This window comes from Lipophrys pholis (assembly GCF_963383615.2).
Source record: "Lipophrys pholis genome assembly, chromosome: 12".
Lineage (NCBI taxonomy): Eukaryota > Metazoa > Chordata > Actinopteri > Blenniiformes > Blenniidae > Lipophrys > Lipophrys pholis.
In genome coordinates this window covers 29,999,476-30,019,185 of record NC_137641.1, presented here as the reverse complement: position 1 = coordinate 30,019,185, position 19,710 = coordinate 29,999,476, and the positions used below count along the sequence as shown (strand labels likewise).

At 43.3% G+C, this 19,710-nt stretch overlaps 1 protein-coding gene across 1 annotated transcript in view; it reads right to left on the bottom strand.

The window, feature by feature from the left end:
* Nucleotides 1–16,242: 16,242 nt before the first annotated feature.
* The window catches only part of ass1 (argininosuccinate synthase 1), a 43,749-nt gene continuing 40,281 nt past the window's right edge, over nucleotides 16,243–19,710 (bottom strand). The window contains exons 14-15 of the mRNA XM_080477667.1: nucleotides 16,620–16,685; nucleotides 16,243–16,516 (exon numbers count right to left, since the gene is read on the bottom strand). Of these exons, the coding sequence (XP_080333793.1) occupies nucleotides 16,468–16,516; nucleotides 16,620–16,685 (115 nt within the window). The 3' untranslated portion in view covers nucleotides 16,243–16,467. The remainder of the gene's footprint in view (nucleotides 16,517–16,619; nucleotides 16,686–19,710) is intronic.

The following is a 19,710-nucleotide window of genomic DNA, read 5'->3' as shown; positions in this document are numbered from 1 at the left end:
TATATCATGACTGCTGTCATTTTAAGGCTCTTCTCTAAGCCACCTCCTTGCTCTTCTTGCTCCCTTCAATCCCTATAAAAATGCCTATTTGCCGTTCCAGAGGTTGAGCCAGGAAGTCGTTGTGCCCTACACCACAGACAGGGCCACTTTCTGACACCACAGGCCCATCATGTGGCTGGAATTAAACCCCACATCCCCCACACTCTATAGACTACGGGGCTTAACTCACAATCCACAAACATCAACTTTAAGTAAACTGACTCGCCCCAGTGTGACACGAGATACTTTGGGAAAGTAACTTGTGTGTAACTCTTGACTGCTCCTCCAATCAGGATGTGATGGTGAACATGATAGGTGGCGCTGTAGAGTTAGCATTAGCTTACGCAGAGATGTCTGAGGCAATGTTTACGCGACGTTTCGACTGGAAACGCATCGCTTCAGAAAGACTTCACGTCTACACGGCAACGTTTTGAAAACACTGTAGTTATTATGCCAGGCCACTAGTGGGTGCTGTTGTTTGTTTTTGTAATGAAACCACACACACACATGCAGCAGAGAACAAAACGCTATAAACATTAACAGCGGGAGAACAAAGACATTGTAGTGGACAGACCACCAAGTTGGATTGTCATTATGGTGACTGTCAAAATAAAAGTACCAAGTCCCCGGAGAATCTGGAGGAAACATTGTTCTTATTGTCCATCTACTGAGCATGTGCAGAAGAACTACTTCAGTAGCAGCGTTTCCACCGTCTACACAGAGCCTGACCGTTTTCAGAAAGTTGTGTTTTCCCCTCCTTTCTACGGAGACGCAGTCGGAACGTTTTTGAAAAGTTCCACCTTAGGAGCTGTTTTCAAAAAGTTCTGTTTTCGGTGACTCCAGCCACCTTTGTCATGTAAACAGGATCCCGAAGCGCAGTGAACGTTTTGCGTCGTCGTGCAAACGTGGGTTTTATTCATTCAATGAGTTTCAACTGAAGTCAGAAGTTGAAGAGCGATGGACTCCGGGTTTTGGAGTGTGTTTGGGATAATCATTATCCAAGTCTGTTTAGGTGTTTTACTGCACAAGCTGTGGAGAGGGAGCATAGAAACATATCCATCAACCGTCCACAACGAGAAGAAGTACAAACAAAACAGCTAAGAAAAAACTACTATAGTGCAAACAGCAGCAGGAAATTAGACGGTTTGATGAAAACATCCCAGCTTCTGGAGGAGCAACAAGTTTGTGGGACACAGAGAGAAAAAAAACAGGATTTTTTATTTATTCATGTGAAATGACTTGAATGTTTATGTCGTCTCCATACTTCACCTGATCATCGGACCTGTGTCCTAATGTTTTTGTAAGATTTTCCTGAAATTCGTCAGTTATCAGCGGCGCTCGACCAGAAAGAATAAGTTCAAGACGCCATCAGCGGGAGCGGAGAGATTGATCCACTGGAGTGAAAATGAGCCTTTGTGGTCAGGTGAAGTGGAACGCATGCCCAGCTGGACAACGGAGCATTTGGTGAAAAATTAAACATCAATACTGGCACACTTGCTCTTTTTTTAAACTGCTCGGCTTTCACCTCCTCCTTCTCCTCCTCCTCCTCCTCCTCCTCCTCCTCCTCCTCTTTTCTCCTTCACCATCTCAAAAGAACAGGCAATATGAAACTGTAATTGCTTTATAATTGCCACGAGTCTGCTATGGGCATACCAGGATTCAAAACACGGTTAGTGTTTCATCGAGAGACCTCGGAGGTATCGCAGCACGACGCTTATTCAAGACCACATTGTTCAAACTCGGCTCTGGAACATGAATTATTTTCATATTTGAATAACACAAAGGTTTAAAAAGAGTGAGAAATCTCAGATCCTTTGAATAAATTGCATTGTTATTGTTCTTTCATTGAAAATCTATTTTAAACCATCCATCGATCTTCAAAACTGATTTTTTTTCCCCTTCTTCTTCTAGTTCAGGGCTGCAGGGTGCTGGAGACGATCACGAACATGGAATCGCATTTATTCAATTCAGGTTCCAGTTACAACAAAACGTTCCAAGTTAAAACCCATCATTTTTTGTTTAATTATAGTATCGTGTTTACGCGGCAACACTTTGAAAATGATGCCTGTTTACATTGAAATGGCAGAAAATACTGAAAATGATTTAGTTTTCATGTTGGGCTACAATTTGGCACAGTTGTTTGTTTTTGTAATGAAACCACACACACACACATGCAGCAGAGAGCAACGAGCTCTAAACATGAACAACGGGAGAACACGGACATTCAAGTGGGCAGACCACCAAGTTGGATTGTTATTACGGTGACTGTCAAAATAAAAGTACCAAGTCCAGGAGAATATGGACTGGGAGTCACGACTCCACGGAGGAAAACATTGTTCTTATTGTCTCGTCTACTGAGCATGTGCAGAAGAAGTATTCACTATGGCCGTGGTGGTTTGTTTGTTTATTTGTTTGTTTGTTTTCATTTTGTGTTATGTTTGTTTTTTCTTTTACTTACCGGTACTTATTTACTCTTCAGTCTTTTCATTTCTTTTTGTAACTAATCTTGTCTGTTTATGCCTGTTTTCCTTTTATTAGTTTGTTGTTGTTTCTGTTTTCTTAAAAAATATATATATATTTTTTGAAAACCTACTAAACAACTGCTGGCTTTCCTGGTTGAAAATGAGCTTGAACTGTCCCAGAGGCAACCGACCTGCTGAAGTTGGTGTTGACCATTCCAGCCACCACAGCATCGGTGGAGACGTCTTTTTCTGCTTTAGAACAGTCGGCCCCGAAAAAGTTCACACGCTACCTGAAGCACGTCTACACCCAGATTACAGAGACGCTCAAACTTGGCGAAAATGTAGTAAAAGAAATGGGGTTATAAAGCACGTTTTCACACCAAAACCAGAATCATTAAATCAATACAAACAGCAACTGATCCATTTATAATTAGACAAATTTAATATGTGATAATATTTTATTCCTGTGAATATTTCCTCCATTTATTTATCATTGAGCTCCAGACAGAGCAAAAGAAATTCACAGCGAAAACTAAGTTTTTCTTGCACAAACAGTTATTGCTATCTAAAAAAAACAAGAAAAAATATTAAAGTTAAACTCAATTATTTATCCTGAAAAATTAAGAAATTAAAAGATAAATAATAATAATAATAATAAAAAAAATATATATATATTTTTTTAAAATATATATATTTAAAAAAAAATATATATATATAAAAAAAAAAAAAAAAAAAAAAAAAAAATATATATATATATATATATATATATATATATATTTAAATGAAGGGGAATTGCTGTTTTTGTTCCCAAAGCGAGAGTCATTGATGGAACTGCAGCAGCAACTCGAGCGCTCTATATTCTCTCGAGGTATTAAAAACCAACACACTGGATTACGGTCAAAATTGGAAAAAGATCGAGCATCAAGCCGCAGACTGAACACAGTCAGAGACATACAAGAAGTCTCTTTACCGTGAAAAATGGAATAAAACAGTGAGTGTGTGCGAGTGAATGAAGAGAAAAGAGTATCATGCTGGCTGAGAGGAGAGGAGCACAACGGACGAACAAAAGCAAACGTCTGACAGGTAACATCCTGTCTTGAAAGAGAAGATTGACAGATGAAAAGGATAAACAGACCGGCTTTGCCCAATAATAGGAGAGGCACACTTGTACCTCCTTGTTTTTACCTCTTTTACTTTGCAGCCTCTTCCTCCTCCTCTTCCTCCTCGAGCCACTTTGCTTTGATTCAGTTCTGTATCTGTATTTTAAATGACTCAATTACACGGGATCCTGCGGTGAAAATTACGGATGTTTTCCACTATTTCTCTCCACTGGGACACCGTGACCCCTCCCTGGCTCCAATAACCCCCCCCCCTTCTCCTCCTCCTTTTCTCTCCATCCCTCCCTCCCTCTCTCTCTATCTCTCTATCCTCCACCTGTCTTATTTCCCTCCTCTCTCCCACAGTCGCCCATTTCCACACCGTAAACATTGGCTTTGCAGTGCGTATCGGAGGCTGAGAGGAAATAATAGCTAAATGGTCTTGTTTGTGAGCTCTCCGCTGACAAAGAGTGTTTTGCAGGTAATTTTTCTGCTGTCACCACAAAACAAGCCACCAAAAAAAAAAAGAAGAGAGTTTCTTTAGGACGACACCAGAAGCTGTTCAAACCCAAACACGAGGCCTGGCGGGAATAAAAGCACATCAGCAGGAAGAGTTGACAGACAGAATGAGGGGTCTTTCTTTTTCTTTATTTGTCCAAAGCAAAGCAGTGTTGTGGCACTTTTAAACCCACAGCTTATTTTAAAAGTGCAACCCCGGCTTTTTGATGTAGTCCGCCGGTGCTGAATCTACTTTCGAGATAAAACCCTCGCCTACTGCTGTGCCGCTCAGACTCACCGAGGTGCAAAGTGGCGAGTAATGCTCAGCCAAAGCGAATCAGCTTTAAGGTGGCACCGCATTCATGAGCCCCCTCAAGCAAAACAAGCTTCATGCATACAAAAGACGTGTGTGCAACAGGCCAGGGACATGCATGATTTATCAGCACGTTGTGACTCTCAGAATCCAAAATCAGAGCAACTGCCAGCCAAAACTCACGTCTCAAACTTTGATCAAGTCATTAAAGTTAAAGGTCCAATATTTCACAGTTTTAGTCCCCGTCCACACAAGACCAAACCATCTTTTTTTTTTCCTCGTTGTTCTTAAGAATTTTCCGATCCACACGGCCGCTTGACCCAAAATAATGGAGTACATAAGCCAGGCTTATCGATGTCGCTGTAACTCTGCCATAGAAATACAGCAAAAATGAAGAAGACAAGGGGCATGAAAAAGTCCTCATTTTTGAGAAATCCAACATCTGGCCTTATGAAACTTCTCCTGTCCTCCAGATGTTCACCTCCTCCTCCTGTTCTCCTCCTCCTCCTGTTCTCCTCCTCCTCCTGGTCTGGTCGGTCCAGAAACCTTCAGTATTCTAAGTTTCTAGCTCCTCCTTGATTTTCCTCCATTTGAATATTGGATCATAGGAGCTGCATTCAGAATCTGCTGTGTCTGTGTGAGCTGGACTGGCTCCGCCCACACATGCCCATCTTGGGAAGAGGAGGAAGTACTTCCTCTCGTGGTGCCATGTGCCAGGGCAGAGCTGTCTAATTGTGGGAGGAGTCAAAGGGAGGGCCTACCTTGATTGTGATTGGCTAAACCCCCGATGACACTATATAGGGTTTGATTTCTGATTGGCTGGTTGGAGCAACACACTTTTTAAAACCTGAAACAAGCCAGGGAGAGAGAGGACAGACTGTCTTCACTTCTGGGACATCAGTCCAGGTATGGGGACGATTAGTACTAGAAAGTGAAGTTTGCTTTAAAGCAAATAGCATCAGTAGCTTTTGCAGGTAGTCCTCCGTGATTGATAGATAGATACTGTAGATAGATAGATAGATAGATAGATAGATAGATAGATAGATAGATAGATAGATAGATAGATAGATAGATAGATAGATAGATAGATAGGTAGGAATGATATTGTTAGGAAATATCCATATCTGGAACAGCTTTGTATGCCCACAATTTGAAATAATATTTAAACCTTTTTACTTGTATTTTTGTAGCCAAGAGGTTTATGATCCTAATGGAAAATTCCTGTTTTATATTGTACATTTGTGTGAGACTCCATCTATAGTGGTCTGTATCCCCGACGTGTCCTGAAACTCCTCCGGGCCCGCCCCTGAAATGCACAAAGTTCTTCACGCTGGATGAGTTTGAGTGAGAAAAACAGCTCCATGATGTCTGAGAGATGTGGTCAGTGAACGCATCGTGAGCCACAGTTTTGAGAAAATCTCCACAGTTAAGTTCACATCGACTGCAGCTGAGCCGGACGAGTGAGCTCAGGAGCAGCCTGTAACCACTGGCGTGAGAAATAAAACTGTAGGAGCGCTGTACTGAGATAACTTAAAGTAGGCACTGAAATAGAAAAAAAAAAAAAAAAAAACACTCCTTCAGCTCCTGCCATAATTTCAGAAAGCCATTTGCTGGGCTCAGTAATGGCGGCCGGTTAAACACCCAAACAGCCTGCGTACCCTGCGGTGTAATTCAGGCACCAATCGGAAAAAACATTGCATTACCATCCATCATAACACACGCCATAGCAGCCAAATAACCAGCGGCATTAAACATTTACATCGTCCCAGGGATTTACTGAGAAATGGGGCAGATAGAGCGGCGTAGCCAGGCACCTCCGACCTGATAGGTCGCCGCAGCCACTCACCGGCTCGCGGAGCAACAGATCGAAGAACATAAAGGAGCGGGTGCCTGCAAACAGCAGCAGACCCCCGGGAGAGGAGGGGTGTGTGTGTGTGTGGTGGTGATGGTGGGGGGGGGGGGGGGGGGGGGGGGGGATCTATTGATCCAAGATCAACCTGCTGCACTTGAGGAACTGGAGAGAGGAAGGCCGCGTAATGGTGCATCTTTAAAGGACAAAAAAAATGGTTGTATAAAAGGATGAAAACACAAAATCAAAGGTCAAAGGTTCTCCAGCAGAAATTAACACTATGTTGCTGCGTATGATTTATTGAATTTAAAATATAGTAAGGCCATGCATGACACTTGTTATACTACTAGGGATGAACCCATACCACATTTTTAAAGGACGAGCACAAGTAAACACCAGTGTTTATTAAATTCCATTATGCGGTGGTGTGGAAGTGCAAAACACTACAAACCTGGTGATTGGGAGGAAAGGCCTGGGATTGTGATTGTTTTTTGAAGTTTGTAGTGTTTTGCACTTCCAGGCCACCGTACCATTAAGCCAGATTTATTGTCCAAATGCAAACGATACTCTGAAGGATGTTTGATGCAGCGAACCACCTCTGCACTGCTTCTGCGTCGACGCTACGCACAACTCCAACAGCCTTGACGGCTCCATCATACTACTGCCTCTACAGTACGAAGAGGGTAGTGCACAGCGTCGACGCACTTCCTCATTCGTACTGTAGAGGCAGTAGTTACCTCGAGACGAGGGACCGAGCTCCCCACACGCTCGCCCCACGCTCCGGCTCGCTGTTAATGAGTGTATCACTCATACTTTAATCATGTGTAGCATGTAGCATCGCTGGTGTGTGCGCCCTGAAACTCTTTAGCATGTAGCATGTAGCATGTAGCACGGCTCGGAGTAAAATCCTCCTGATCCACTGAGCACGGGCAAACTCTGTTGGTGATTAAGTTTTTGGTGTTATACGAACTATCTTTCTCCTCCTCTTGATATTCTGGCAGAACATAATTTACCGTTTCGTTGTTCTCATTAATATTAAAGAATCTCCAAACTGCAGAGGATCGCTCGTCCTCTGTCGTCTACCTGCTGCTGATGTTGTTGATGGATGACGTCACGTAATACTCACAGGGTTGTATCGGGGAGCTTTTATGAGTACTCCGTGCAGTATCGGTCCCAATACTCGATACTGGTATCGGTATCAGTGCATCCCTACATAATACCACGAACACTATATAAATCTCTGCCACTTGCTTTATAAAGGCTTTATGACGTACTTCATCACTCAAGTAGTCTCACTTTTTCTGAACAAATATAATACTTTTGCAGTTTCAAAAGGAATATTTCTGCATTCAGAAAGAGTTTACAGGTTTATCCCAAGGCACTTATCGCAATGAAAAGAGTTCAAAAACAAAAAAAACAGAGCTACATTCGGTAGAGCACAGACCTTCACCAACGCCACAATTGTTTGCGGAACCGAGTTAGCATCGCTAGCATGATAGCCGCTAGCTCATATCAATGCTAACTAACCTCTCAGGTCGCTACATCACTGTGTGAAACACTGAGCAGGAGGCGTCTCCATGGCAACAGACACTGATCTCCTTTGATCTCCCCCATGAGGTGCCTCTCTCATCAGCTTTGTTTGGGAAATTCTTTGTTTGAATTTAGTCAGGCCCGGTTAGCCGTAAAACTTCCATAAAATCTAATCGATTGATTCTTGGATGATGGAGTTAAAAAAAAGGACATACATTCAAAAGCTGAAACAAGCCCCTGCAGACTGGAATCAGAGAGGATCCTCTCACTGTGAGACTGGAGTGCTAATCACTACACCACCTGACCAAGAAACCTGGACGAAACTTCACTCAGAACTCAGAAGTGGAAGTTTCTTCAATCTGTAGACAATCTGTATACAGATACAATACACACAGTTACAAGCAAAGGACAACATTCCTTTGTTTTAGAGTAGAGCTGGAAAGCAGAACCACATAAACCTGAAAAGTTGTGCTGAAATTCAAGACAATGCACAGTATAACTCATTGATTATCCTGTTTTATCCACTTTATAAATGATTAAAAACCAAAGTAGTACTTAAGCTTTTGCCTTTTGGGGTCTTACCTGAAGGACTTCCCTTTTCATGAGCCTAATATTCAAATTTCAAGTCTCGAAACTCGCCTTGTGCTTCATGCGTTGCAATGCCAACCAACCTGCTTTGGAGTCGTCTGGCAACTGGAACAAATACGTGCAACTTGGCATGATGAACAGCCTGTCGCCGCAACTATCTCGGAGCTCAGAAACCCCAGCTGACCTGAAAAGGATTTAAACTCCACACTTACTATTGATCTGTTTTTGGTGAAATTAAGCCCAATTATCATGCACAACATCAACGCTGCTCATTTCCTAATTAAAGCTGCTCTCTGGATGGAGTGAATGGCCAAGGCTTCCTCATTATGACCCTTTCTCTCTTGAAGTGAAGAAGAAAAAAAAAACATGAACGGGGCTGTGATTTGTGATAAAATCAGACAGATGTATGTTTTTGATAATTATGAGTGACTGCACCCATTAGTCAGTGCCATTTACTGATATATATATATATATGTGTGTGTGTGTGTGTGTGTGTGTGTGTGTGTGTGTGTGTGTGTGTGTGTGTGTATATATCAATGTGGAAAAAAGCCTTCCTCAAAGGTATTAATAAAGTATGATGAGTTTAGTTTTTAGCTAGTTCGCACAGTGACTTTAGAGTTAGACCTCGTTTATAGGAACGTTTCAAGTTAACACACATTGTTTTTTGCGTTTTGGTTTCACAAAAGTTTTGTGTTTACACGGCAACATTTTGAAAAAGACGTCTGTTTACAAGGAGAGGGCAGAAAAGCTGAAACCGATGTGGTTTTCATGTTGGGCCACTCGTGGGTACATCTATTTGCTTTTCTGTAATGAAACCACGCACACGCCTGCAGAGAACAATATGCTATATAAATATACATATATATAACAACGGGAGTAGATGACCAAGTTGGATAGTTATTATGGTGACTGTCAACTATAAAAAAATGAATTCATCTGCTGTTTACTGGACAGTAGCTGACATAAGGAACTGCAGCGTTCCATGTTTAATCGAGCGACATGTTTGCTTGTTGCGTTTCTCTTTGTAAACTGAACAATACACGACAGCAGAGGCTGCACTGATTATTATGATGTTAAAAACACTATATCATTAAGCGCTGAAAGCTGAAAAAGAAAACAAAGTTTTAAAGGGTTAAATTGTTCCCGACACAGCCGTGAGTTCAGCGACTGGAGCAATGCTGCCAGAGAAACTTAATCCACTTTAGAGGAGCTTATCGATTCTTGTTAGCTTACAGACCTGGTCAATCTGAGGGGGTGGCGGAGCCACATTTTGTTGTAACAGGAGACAGGAAAGTCCTTGCGCTCATTAACCCTTTTAGACAGGCAACATTGAGCAGCAGGCAAAATATTTCTATTTTTCCATCAATATTTCATCACCGGCTCAGGACAAACAAAGCCGGGGCTTTGGTCCGTAATGGTCCCATCTGTCTATAGATCTTCAGGACGTCGCTGTATGGGTGTCCTTTGACACCAGAAAATAGGATTCGACATCAATGTAAACACCCCCCCACCCCCCCACCACCCCACCCCCACTCACACACACTCACACACACTCACACACACACACACACAGAGTGAGAGTGTGTCTGGCCTGATTCTGATGGTTCCTCACAGATGGACAGATGGTGTCTTGATGTTGCAGCCGGAGATCAAGTTTCAGGAGCATGAATGAGCCGCACACACCAGTACAAGTAGTACACGCAGTACACTTGTACCCAGCATGAGAAAACACAGGCTGCATTAGCAACAGCGTACAACAGGTGCTTTAAGCCTCACCCAGATCAAACTTTTCTATATTTTTATTGAAACATATGTGGAGTGATTCAAAGCCTCTCATTCTCCAGGACTGTTGGCCGTTTCACTTCCTCTGTCAGTAATCCATAACGTAAACCGTCAAGTACTGACACAATGAACCAAGACAAGCTGATAAACCGAGAGGTTCTCAGGGTTAAATCTCCAATTAACATTACAAATACAGTTAAGAGCATTGGTGTCAAACACATGTTAGTTCAGGGCCCACTCTCATCTTGGTAGGTTGGACCAGTAGAATAGTGCCATAATAACCCTTAAATTAAAGATTTTCTTTGTTGTGATTTAGAATATATGTGACATAAATGTCTATATTTTCACAAAACTGAACAAATACTTTGGAAAATGACTACAATCTCAACATAAAGTCCATTCTAATAAAACCTTCTGGTGAAAGAAATACAGTGAAATGTACAAGAAAACAACCTTCTGCTGTGGCTGTTGCATTCTGGGTGTTTTTAAAAACTCACCGTGACAGCGTGGCTTTGAGGCTAATGCTAGTTAGCTAGCCTTAATGATGTCATCACTGATAGAAGATTTTTGTTAAAAAAAAAATTCTCTTTTTTTGAAACAACACACACGTGCATGCAGAGAATAATATGCAAGAAATATTAACGTTTTCAAAAAGTTGCTTTTTCCCACCATTTCCACAAAGACAGATTTGGAGCATTTGTAAAAAGTAGTGTTTCCCCCCCCCCGGTTTCCATCGAGACAGCTTTTGAAAAGTTGTGTTTTTCCCTGTTTCCATGGAGATGGAATCAGAGCATTTTCAAAAAGTTCCATTTCGTCCTGAGCATTTTTAAAAAGGAGGGTTTTTCCTGTTTCCAAGTAGATGGATTCAGAGTGTTTTCTAAAAGTTGTGTTTCCCCCCGTTTCCATGGAGACGGAGTCAGAATGTTTTTTTTAAAGCTGTGTTTCCCCCTTTTTCCATGGAGACGGAGTCGGAGTGTTTTTTAAAATTTGCATTTTCCTCCGTTTCCGCAGACACAAAGTGAGCGGCTTTTCGAGAAGTTGTCCCTGAAGGACCTGGTAAACAGGAACTTAGACTGTCACCCACACACCCCGTGCTTTTGGAAAAACCTGTTTTAAAAAAAAGCCCACACCTTTACAGGTAGAACATGCAAACCATGAATGATCCAGAAAAACCCTCACACTCTGCATCACTGTGGCTCTTTCAGTGTGTGTCTGTATCGTCCTACACTATCAATGAATGTGAAAAGCATAAATATAAATAATGTACCAATAGCGAGCCGACAGACTCGTATCCTGGTCTGTAAATCCTCCATGGTAAGAGAGTGACCTCATCCCATTAGCTTTCTGCACAAACCCCCCCAGGACCCCCCCATTAACCCCTTACCTGCCAAGTAAAGGAGCATTAAGTGAAATGATGAAACTCAAGAACCAACCGGCAGGTTATTGACAAATAACTAAGGGCTCCTATAACGCAGGCGGGACTGAAATCCAAAGTGATGGCGGTGAGAAGATGAGGAGCCGATTAAAAATTCACAAACGTATTAAGCAGAAAGCAATCAAAGGATTTTTTTTATTTTTTTTGTTTTTGCAGGAGTGGAAATAAAAGTGCAAATCATTGCTTTCAGGCGGTGCTGTGTGTGTGTGTGTGTGTGTGTGTGTGTGTGTGTGTGTGTGTGTGTGTGGGTGTGTGTGTGGGCTCAGGTTACACACAAACCAGCCACTTTGGCCTCTAATTGGAGGTAATTAACCCTCCCTGGTCATTGTTCCCGTCTTATTGTGTTTTGAGAGGAGAGGTCAGCGAACATGACGGGCAGACGAGGAGCGCGGATTGAATGACCGCCAAATATTCTGATGGGCAAAAGACGGCAAGACATCGGCATGCACTTTGTTCGGCTAATTACTTTGTTCTTCTTCTTTCTTCCCCCTCCTAAAATCACTGTTAACGGGTGACGACCTTTCATTCCTCCTCGGTGATTAACCTCTAATGAGGTAAAGTTGTTGCTAAGCCAGAGTCGCCTGACAAAACAGATATTTAGGCCCCGTTTACACGACAACCAATACGAGTGTATCCGCAAAAACTTTCTTCACTTTTGGGTGGTCCGTTTACACGACACCAGTGTTCTGATCCAGGGTGAGTTCTTAATCCGGCTCCCAAGGTGGAAAGATTCTTTCACGGTCAATATTCCCTCCTGCGGAGACTGATGGAGGCTACAGAACCTGTTACTGCGCATGCGCATCGCTCCCCCTCCCTCCTGCTCATCCAGTTGTAAACAAACATGGCGGCCGTGTAGTGGTTTGACTCGCGGTCAATATTCTAGTTTTATGGTCCAGATCAGTAGTTCAATAGTTGAGACTCTCCCTGAGAGCATCCGATTCCTCATCAGTCCATACGGATGTCGGGTTCTCTCCATTTTCTTCACGTATATAGTGTTTTGTTCTCTGCACACGTCTGTGTAGTTTCATTACAAAATCAAGCAACAGCGCCCTCGTGTGGCCGGGCATACTAACTACATCGTTGTCAGTGTGTCCGCTGCTGCAGCGTAAACACACTTCTTTTCTTAAATTGATTAGGTGTTGTCATGTGAAACGTTGTCGTGTAAACAGGGCCTAAGTGTCTTTATTTGTAAAAATACATTACAATACATCTTAGGTAACTGAATTTTTTAAAAATTTTTTTTACAAATAATTGACTTATTACAATAAGGCGTCTAAATGGGAATCGTCCATCTGGGATCGCTTGAAACGTTGTGGTGTAAACTGGGCCAGCTTCACCCGTCCCGCAACAAATTTCTGCAGACGCCGTCATTAATCCGATAAACAGGCAGCCTCCTATCAGTGCTCTGTGTTTGTATATTGTGAGGTGTTACCACCCCCCCCCCTCATCCCACCCCATAGCTAAAAGGTGTCAGTCCTGCCTCGAAGTGCTGGGAAACGCCTCACGTTACAGTCCACAGCCAGCGGAGACCCCCCGCCAGGTCTAATGGGCGACGAGGAGTCCTTGGACCCTTTCAGTCCTGCCGGAGCCCCTCAGCCCCTGCTCAATTACACGGCGGGCGTCTCGGTCTTCGCCCAGTCAATTACCAGCCAGCCCCTGCATTTACTGTCGCGTACGCGCAGGTTTGCAGGATAATCAGCGGCCAAAATTGCCCTGTTAGAATGAGGGGATGGATGGAGGGGTATTCAGATTAGTCAGTCAAGCTGAAGGGGGGGAGCGGAAGGGGGAGGGTGTCTAAGGAGTGACAGGGACGGCTATCAATCTCAATCTGTCTTCACTGGTTGGAGGAGGAAGATTTGAGGTGACCTTTCAACATCGTCACCAGGAAGATATGATCCGCTGGAATTTTACATTTGATACACGTTCGCTTCAGAAACACTGATGTTCACATGTGAGGTGATTTATTTGGTTTTTTCAACCTCGAAGTCATTGAGAGCAAATTTCCTATTTACGGTGACGACCTGGGGAAAAGGCAACGGCCTTTCAAAGAGAGTGTGGAGTTTCTGAATGAGCTTTGTAGTGCTGGGAAAAGTAATGTGCTAGTAACTGATTACTTTTCAGAAAACACCATTGAGCTTTTTGAAGTGAAAACAAGAACAAAAAAATATTCCATAGTGTTTTGGAGGTTCGTTTACATGACAACGGTGCTCAGAGGCACTGAAAACGCAACTTTTTGAAAACAGCTCAGACGCCGTGGAAACAGGGGGGAAACACAACTTTTATGAAACGCTGCTACTGAACATGAGCGCCGCGGCTAAACAGTAGTTCTGCACACGCTCAGTAGAGCCAATCAGAACAAAGTTTCCTCTGTGGTGTCCCAGTCCATATTCTCCACAGTCACCATAATAACAATCCAACTTGGTCATTTTATTTTGACAGTCACCGTAATAACAATCCAACTTGGTACTTTTATTTTGACTGTGACCGTAATAATAATCCAACTTGGTACTTTTATTTTGACAGTCACCGTAATAACAATCCAACATGGTCGTCTGTCCACTAGAATGTCCGTGTTCTCCCATTGTTAATGTTTATAGTGGATTGTTCTCTGTGTGTGCGATCACATTACAAAAACGTATATTTCCCCCCATCTTCATTTAAAAAGAATTAAATCTTTATTTACACGTACCGCATATCCACCTGGTTCAGAGCTGCTATGAGCAGCCAAACCTGTAGGGGGCAGTGTAATGAGAACTATGAAGCCATGATAGCCAATCAGAATCCTGGAAAAAACACATGACGTCACGAATTGTGACGTAAATATCCTCCTCCGCCCCTTAAGTTACAACCGGAGACAGAGTTTATCCAGATCTCTACTGTGGGTGGAGTGTTAAAGAATCATCGTTTGTGGAGAGTCGTAGTGTGTTTATGTGTAAATGCTCGGCCCAAATGCAGAGAAATGTCAGTTTTTTTCAAATACCCTGGTACGTGTAAACGTGGCCTGGGGCTCAGTTGATTTATTTGCCGCGTCTCATGTTCCATCCACTTTCCCCTCGACGAGCCAGGTAGGAGCACCGGCCGACACCTGACCGAGGGAATTAATCATCCTTGACCCCGGACCAATTACCCCTCATTACCCGCTCCGTGTCAAACTCTCTGGGGAGCGCCGGGCAACAATAGCACAACATGAAAGCCGGCGGCGTCACGGGGGCCGAGCGCTAATGGACACTCGCACCGTGCAGCTCCCACGTCTCCCCGGGAGTCCAGGTCCACCAACCTTCAAGTCCCTGTCACTCGCCAATGGCGCACCTACAAAGGACGCCATTGTCGGGGACCAGGGGTCCGTGACCTCCGGGAGATGAAGTGCAGAAGCCGGGATGCCGGCGATGAGAGGCCAGTCGTGTCGGAAATAAAAGGGCTGAAGTGAACAAAGGTGGAGGAGATGTGTTGTTCTTTCCGCCTCTTGGTTCCAGTTTCTAACCTGACGCCTGAAAAATAAACTATTTATAGATCAGTTATTTCTCTACATGGTGGCTACGCCTTTTCACTTCTTCATGTCTATCTTGTATATATGTACAGTATACTTAAAGTAATTTATGTATAATTGAATATTCTAGATTACATATTTATGAGCAATTTATTAACCCCTTTTGATCATTTTTCTTAATATAATAGTTCTAACATGTTTAAAAGAATTATTAAATAAGTAGAAGCTAAAGAAAATGATATATTATTTGTGGAGAGGGAGGATTTAAGAAGTTCTACTTCTTCCCACTGCTTTTCAGACATGCTACCTGATTATATTGTTTTGTTTGTGTGGTGAAATATCTTTGGTTATCTGATGCACTGTTGACGTGATATTGATTTTGAACATGTCTGAAATAAAATAAACCATAAAATATATTGTATATGTTGTTTTTACACGCATGTATATAAATACCCTGAGAGTAACTCTAAAAGAGAAAAAAAAAACATTAAGGAAGTCAAAAAAACTAAACGTTTTCAGGCTCGTCTGGCTAATCGGCCACAAATGGTTGTGAAACAGCGCGATACATCCAGAACCTCTTAAGACCTGAACTAGTTCAGTGTTGTGGTCTAGACAACCCACAATAATGTCCACATATGTGGACACCAGGTCCGAGGAGGACATTTGATTTGTCTCGGACCCCGTTTACACGTTTCAAATTAAAACTCAGTTTTTTGGGTAGAAATAAGCTTGAAATGATCTCATGTTGCTCCGTCTTTGTCTATAAATCCCCCCCCCCGCCCCGCCCTGTGAGCAGACCCCATGCTGAGCAGTGGAATATACATATGTGACAAATTGGTTTTCCTTCCACCTGACTTGTGCCAATCGAGCTCAGAGATGGCGTCCTCTCTTCCACTCGGCCCCCGGGTTGGGCCCCCGGGTTGGCCCCCCCGTGTTGGCCGCCCCCCCGGGTTGGCCCCGCCGGGTCGGCCCCGGCTGGTGCCGGGCCTGCGAGATGCTCCTGCTTCATCTGCATATTACAAATATGATCCGGGATCCTCGGGGGCGGCCGGGACTTAAACAGGCAGGCATTAATAAAGCGTCTCTCTGCCAAAGAGACGAACTATCAAACACATTCAGATGCAAATCAACACTGTTCACAAACAAAACCCCCAAGCAAAATACAATTCATTACTTTTATTCATCACACTCTTCCAGTCCTGTATTAAACACTCATTTACAGAATAATCTAATATTACCTGATTAAAACACGTCAGATCTTCTCGCCCGCTGGCTGACAGTAGGTGTAGCTAATGTAACTAACTCTACATAAAGACGACATGCAGACCAGAGAGCTACGACTTTTAAACATGAGGTGGAAATGAAATGTGAGGAGAGGTGGTGCCGATCACTGCTTGGAGTTGGAGAAGCCCTGCAGACGGTGGTATTCCCTCAACCTGAGGAGGAGACGGACAGACGGGAGGGACCGGCAGACAAGGAGTCACTCGGCAGAATGTTTTAAACTGTTTCCTTAATGTTGGCGTTTAAATAGGAGCTCACCTGACGGCGTTAATCCTGATGAATCCGGAGGCGTCGCAGGGGTCGTAGTCGCCCTGCTTGTCCATGCTGAGGAAGAAAAGTGAGCCAGGTGAGAGAGCGAGGACCAAGAGTGAAATCACACTTCCAAAAGGTGCAGATTGTTTCCACGGCAACGCTTTCAGGTAAAAACTGAAAACTTTTGTTGCGTTTGGGTGTCAAGACATGACGGCGGTGATGGGAGCCACTGGAAACGCCCCAGTCCCCATTTAAACAACAGAAAACCAACAATTTTGAAGACTTTGACTCTGAAAAATAATGTATGCACGATATCGGTATAACATCAGCATCGCCCGGTAAACACTAAAAAAAATCTAACTTCCACCGGGACTCGGTTCACTCGGGAGGGGGCAGAGCCGAGAATTTTCACCCCTTCAGTTGGTTCAGGTGGCGTCACGTTGACTTTAGAGATCAAACCGCCTGGAAAATGTCCCGCAGTTACACCAGCTGCTGGTTAGGGGGCGCTGTCGCCTGAAACAAACTCTGACCAGAGAGGAAGTGAAGAAGAACCGCGGCTCCTGAAATAATACAGTAAATAATTGATCTGCACATGCTCAGTAGATGGAAATAAAGAACAATGTTAGGCTCCGTTCACACAGCAACAGTTTTTACAGTTTGGCGCCTCAGAAGAAGCTGATTAATTTTACGAAGCCGGTTTTAGTACAAATCTGTACAATAAATATTGTGACGCAAAGCAGAAAATTAAAAAAAAAGCCTACAGCATCCATCAAGTGTTATTTAATAATTATTGGAACGGCCATTTAAGATGCATTATATATTGAAAATACAATATGAGTGTGTTTAGAGTTAGTGATGTCAGCTATGCTTCAAATTGATTTTAAGATATATTTGTTTGATATGGTTTGTGCAGTCTGTTTTTGAAAAACACTCTGTTACATGCAATTTCGTGCCCTTTGTATGTGGTCCTAAAGCCTCAATATGAAATGTGAGTATCCACGTTTATTTCTCCTTATGCTGCTTCTCTGTGTGACTCAATGCACCATCTGCTGGTGAGAACCGGTATCTCAGCACGAGACAGACTGCGGCTAATCGGTTAACCTCATAAATTTATCAGGCGTCACCATCAACAAAACACAAAATCATCTTAAACATTGAAATAACCCAAAGAAAATCATCATATATCTTTAAGAGAGACATTTTGGGGACATTGTGTTCGCAAACTGATCGAAGTGTTTGGCAGCGCAGCGGTAAACACAGGCGACATGGGGCTTCTCCAACAACAACAAGGATAACTGGATCACTGATAATCTGCTCGTTTTGAAATAATGCCGCTATCGATTTTCCTTTGAAGGCTCTTTTTGAGCGCCGCTCGTCCAGGATGATTGAGAATCAATGGCGGAGGGTGAAAAGACTCTCGTGTACACAAGCGGCACAAAAAATACACGTAACTCCTTTAAAATACAATCCCATTATATCAACTGTGAGCTGAGCGTTGAGATGATTTTGTAATCTGATGTTTGTCTTCTAGTTCATCCACTTCTTCAGGAGAGATGAGAAAAGAAAAAAAAGAAAAAAGGTTCTAAATCTATAAGTTGTGGGGGATGGCCGTCCTTCCTTGTTGTGGAGACATTTCTTCTTAGTGCGCCTCACAAAGAAGTGCCGCCGCACGCCGGCGTAATTACAGCAGTTTTCTACCTGCAGAGTTTAATACACTCCCGTACCGAGTGCTCTCCTCCCCGTGACACCCCCGACTCGCAATGTACAGCCTGCGCTCATTCTTCAAAAGCACTTAGCAAAAGAGGAAATTGCCAACAAATGATAGGATAAACACGATAAAAAGAAAGGCCGACAACTAAATCATCAACTCTCAATACAAGGCTCCCTGCCCGGCACCTGAACGCCATTATGAGTGAGCGGCCACAAAGAATACGGCACTGTGTGTGTGCGTGTGTGTGTGTGTGTGTGTGTGTGTGTGTGTGTGTGTGTGTGTGTGTGTGTGTGTGTAAGCCTTGTGTATTCCTTTAAAGAAACCCTGCAGTCTAATTGAGAACGACGCCAGCCGAGAGCGAGGAGGGTGACATTTCTGTCTCAGATGGGTGCGGTGACGGGCTGTATTACCACTGCGTTAATGACGCCGTTTACTGTTGCCCGCCGAGAGCCAACAGGATGTCAGCGGGGGTTTTCATGCCTAATCTGGTCTGTGTGTGTCTTTGTGTTTGTGTGTGTGTGTGATTGTGGCAGGTTTTCATGAAGTGACAGATAGGTGTGTGTGTGTGTGTGTATGTGTGTGTGTGTGTGTGTGTGTGTGTGTGTGTGTGTGTGTGTGTGCCGCCTTCAGGTGTATCGCTGGCAGGTCTGTGTATCAGTCGTCGGCACTAAAGATGTCAGGATATCATAAAGCAGGTCTGTTATTTTGAGGAAAAAGGAAAATGGAAGGCATTATGCTGCACTTTACAGACGATATGTCACACAAACATGTGACGTCTTTGTAAAAACCTTTTAAAACTTTCCCTTTGGTTCAACGTCTTAGCACATTTCATACGAGGCCGATCCTATTCTACGTCAGTCGTGGGGGACTTTTCTTGAAAACACACATCTTAAAATTGCCCCAGTTCATTCTGCACCAGGAGCTGCGGTCCCATGGACCGGAAAGAATCCAACTACATGTTGCCCCGGAGAAAATGGCTCCACGTAAACACTTAACTCTTTTACACGACAACGTTTCATGTGAGAACACAACTTTTACAAGTTTTTTCCCCCCGAAAAGTTTCACAATTACACGGAAAGGGCTAAAAACGATGTAGTTCGCATGCCAGGCCACTAGTGGGTGTTGTTTGTTTCTGTAATGGAACCACACACATGCAGCATGGAACAGCTATAACCATTAACAATGGGAGTGTATGGACAGATGACCAAGTTGGACTGTTATTACGGTGACTGTCAAAATAAAACTACCAAGTTGGTTTGTTTTTACGGTGACTTTCAAAATAAAACTACCAAGTCCAGGAGAACACAGACTGGGAGTCATGACACTCTGGAGGAAACATTGATCCGATTGGCTCTCCTGAGCATGTGCGGAGTAACTACGTATTTA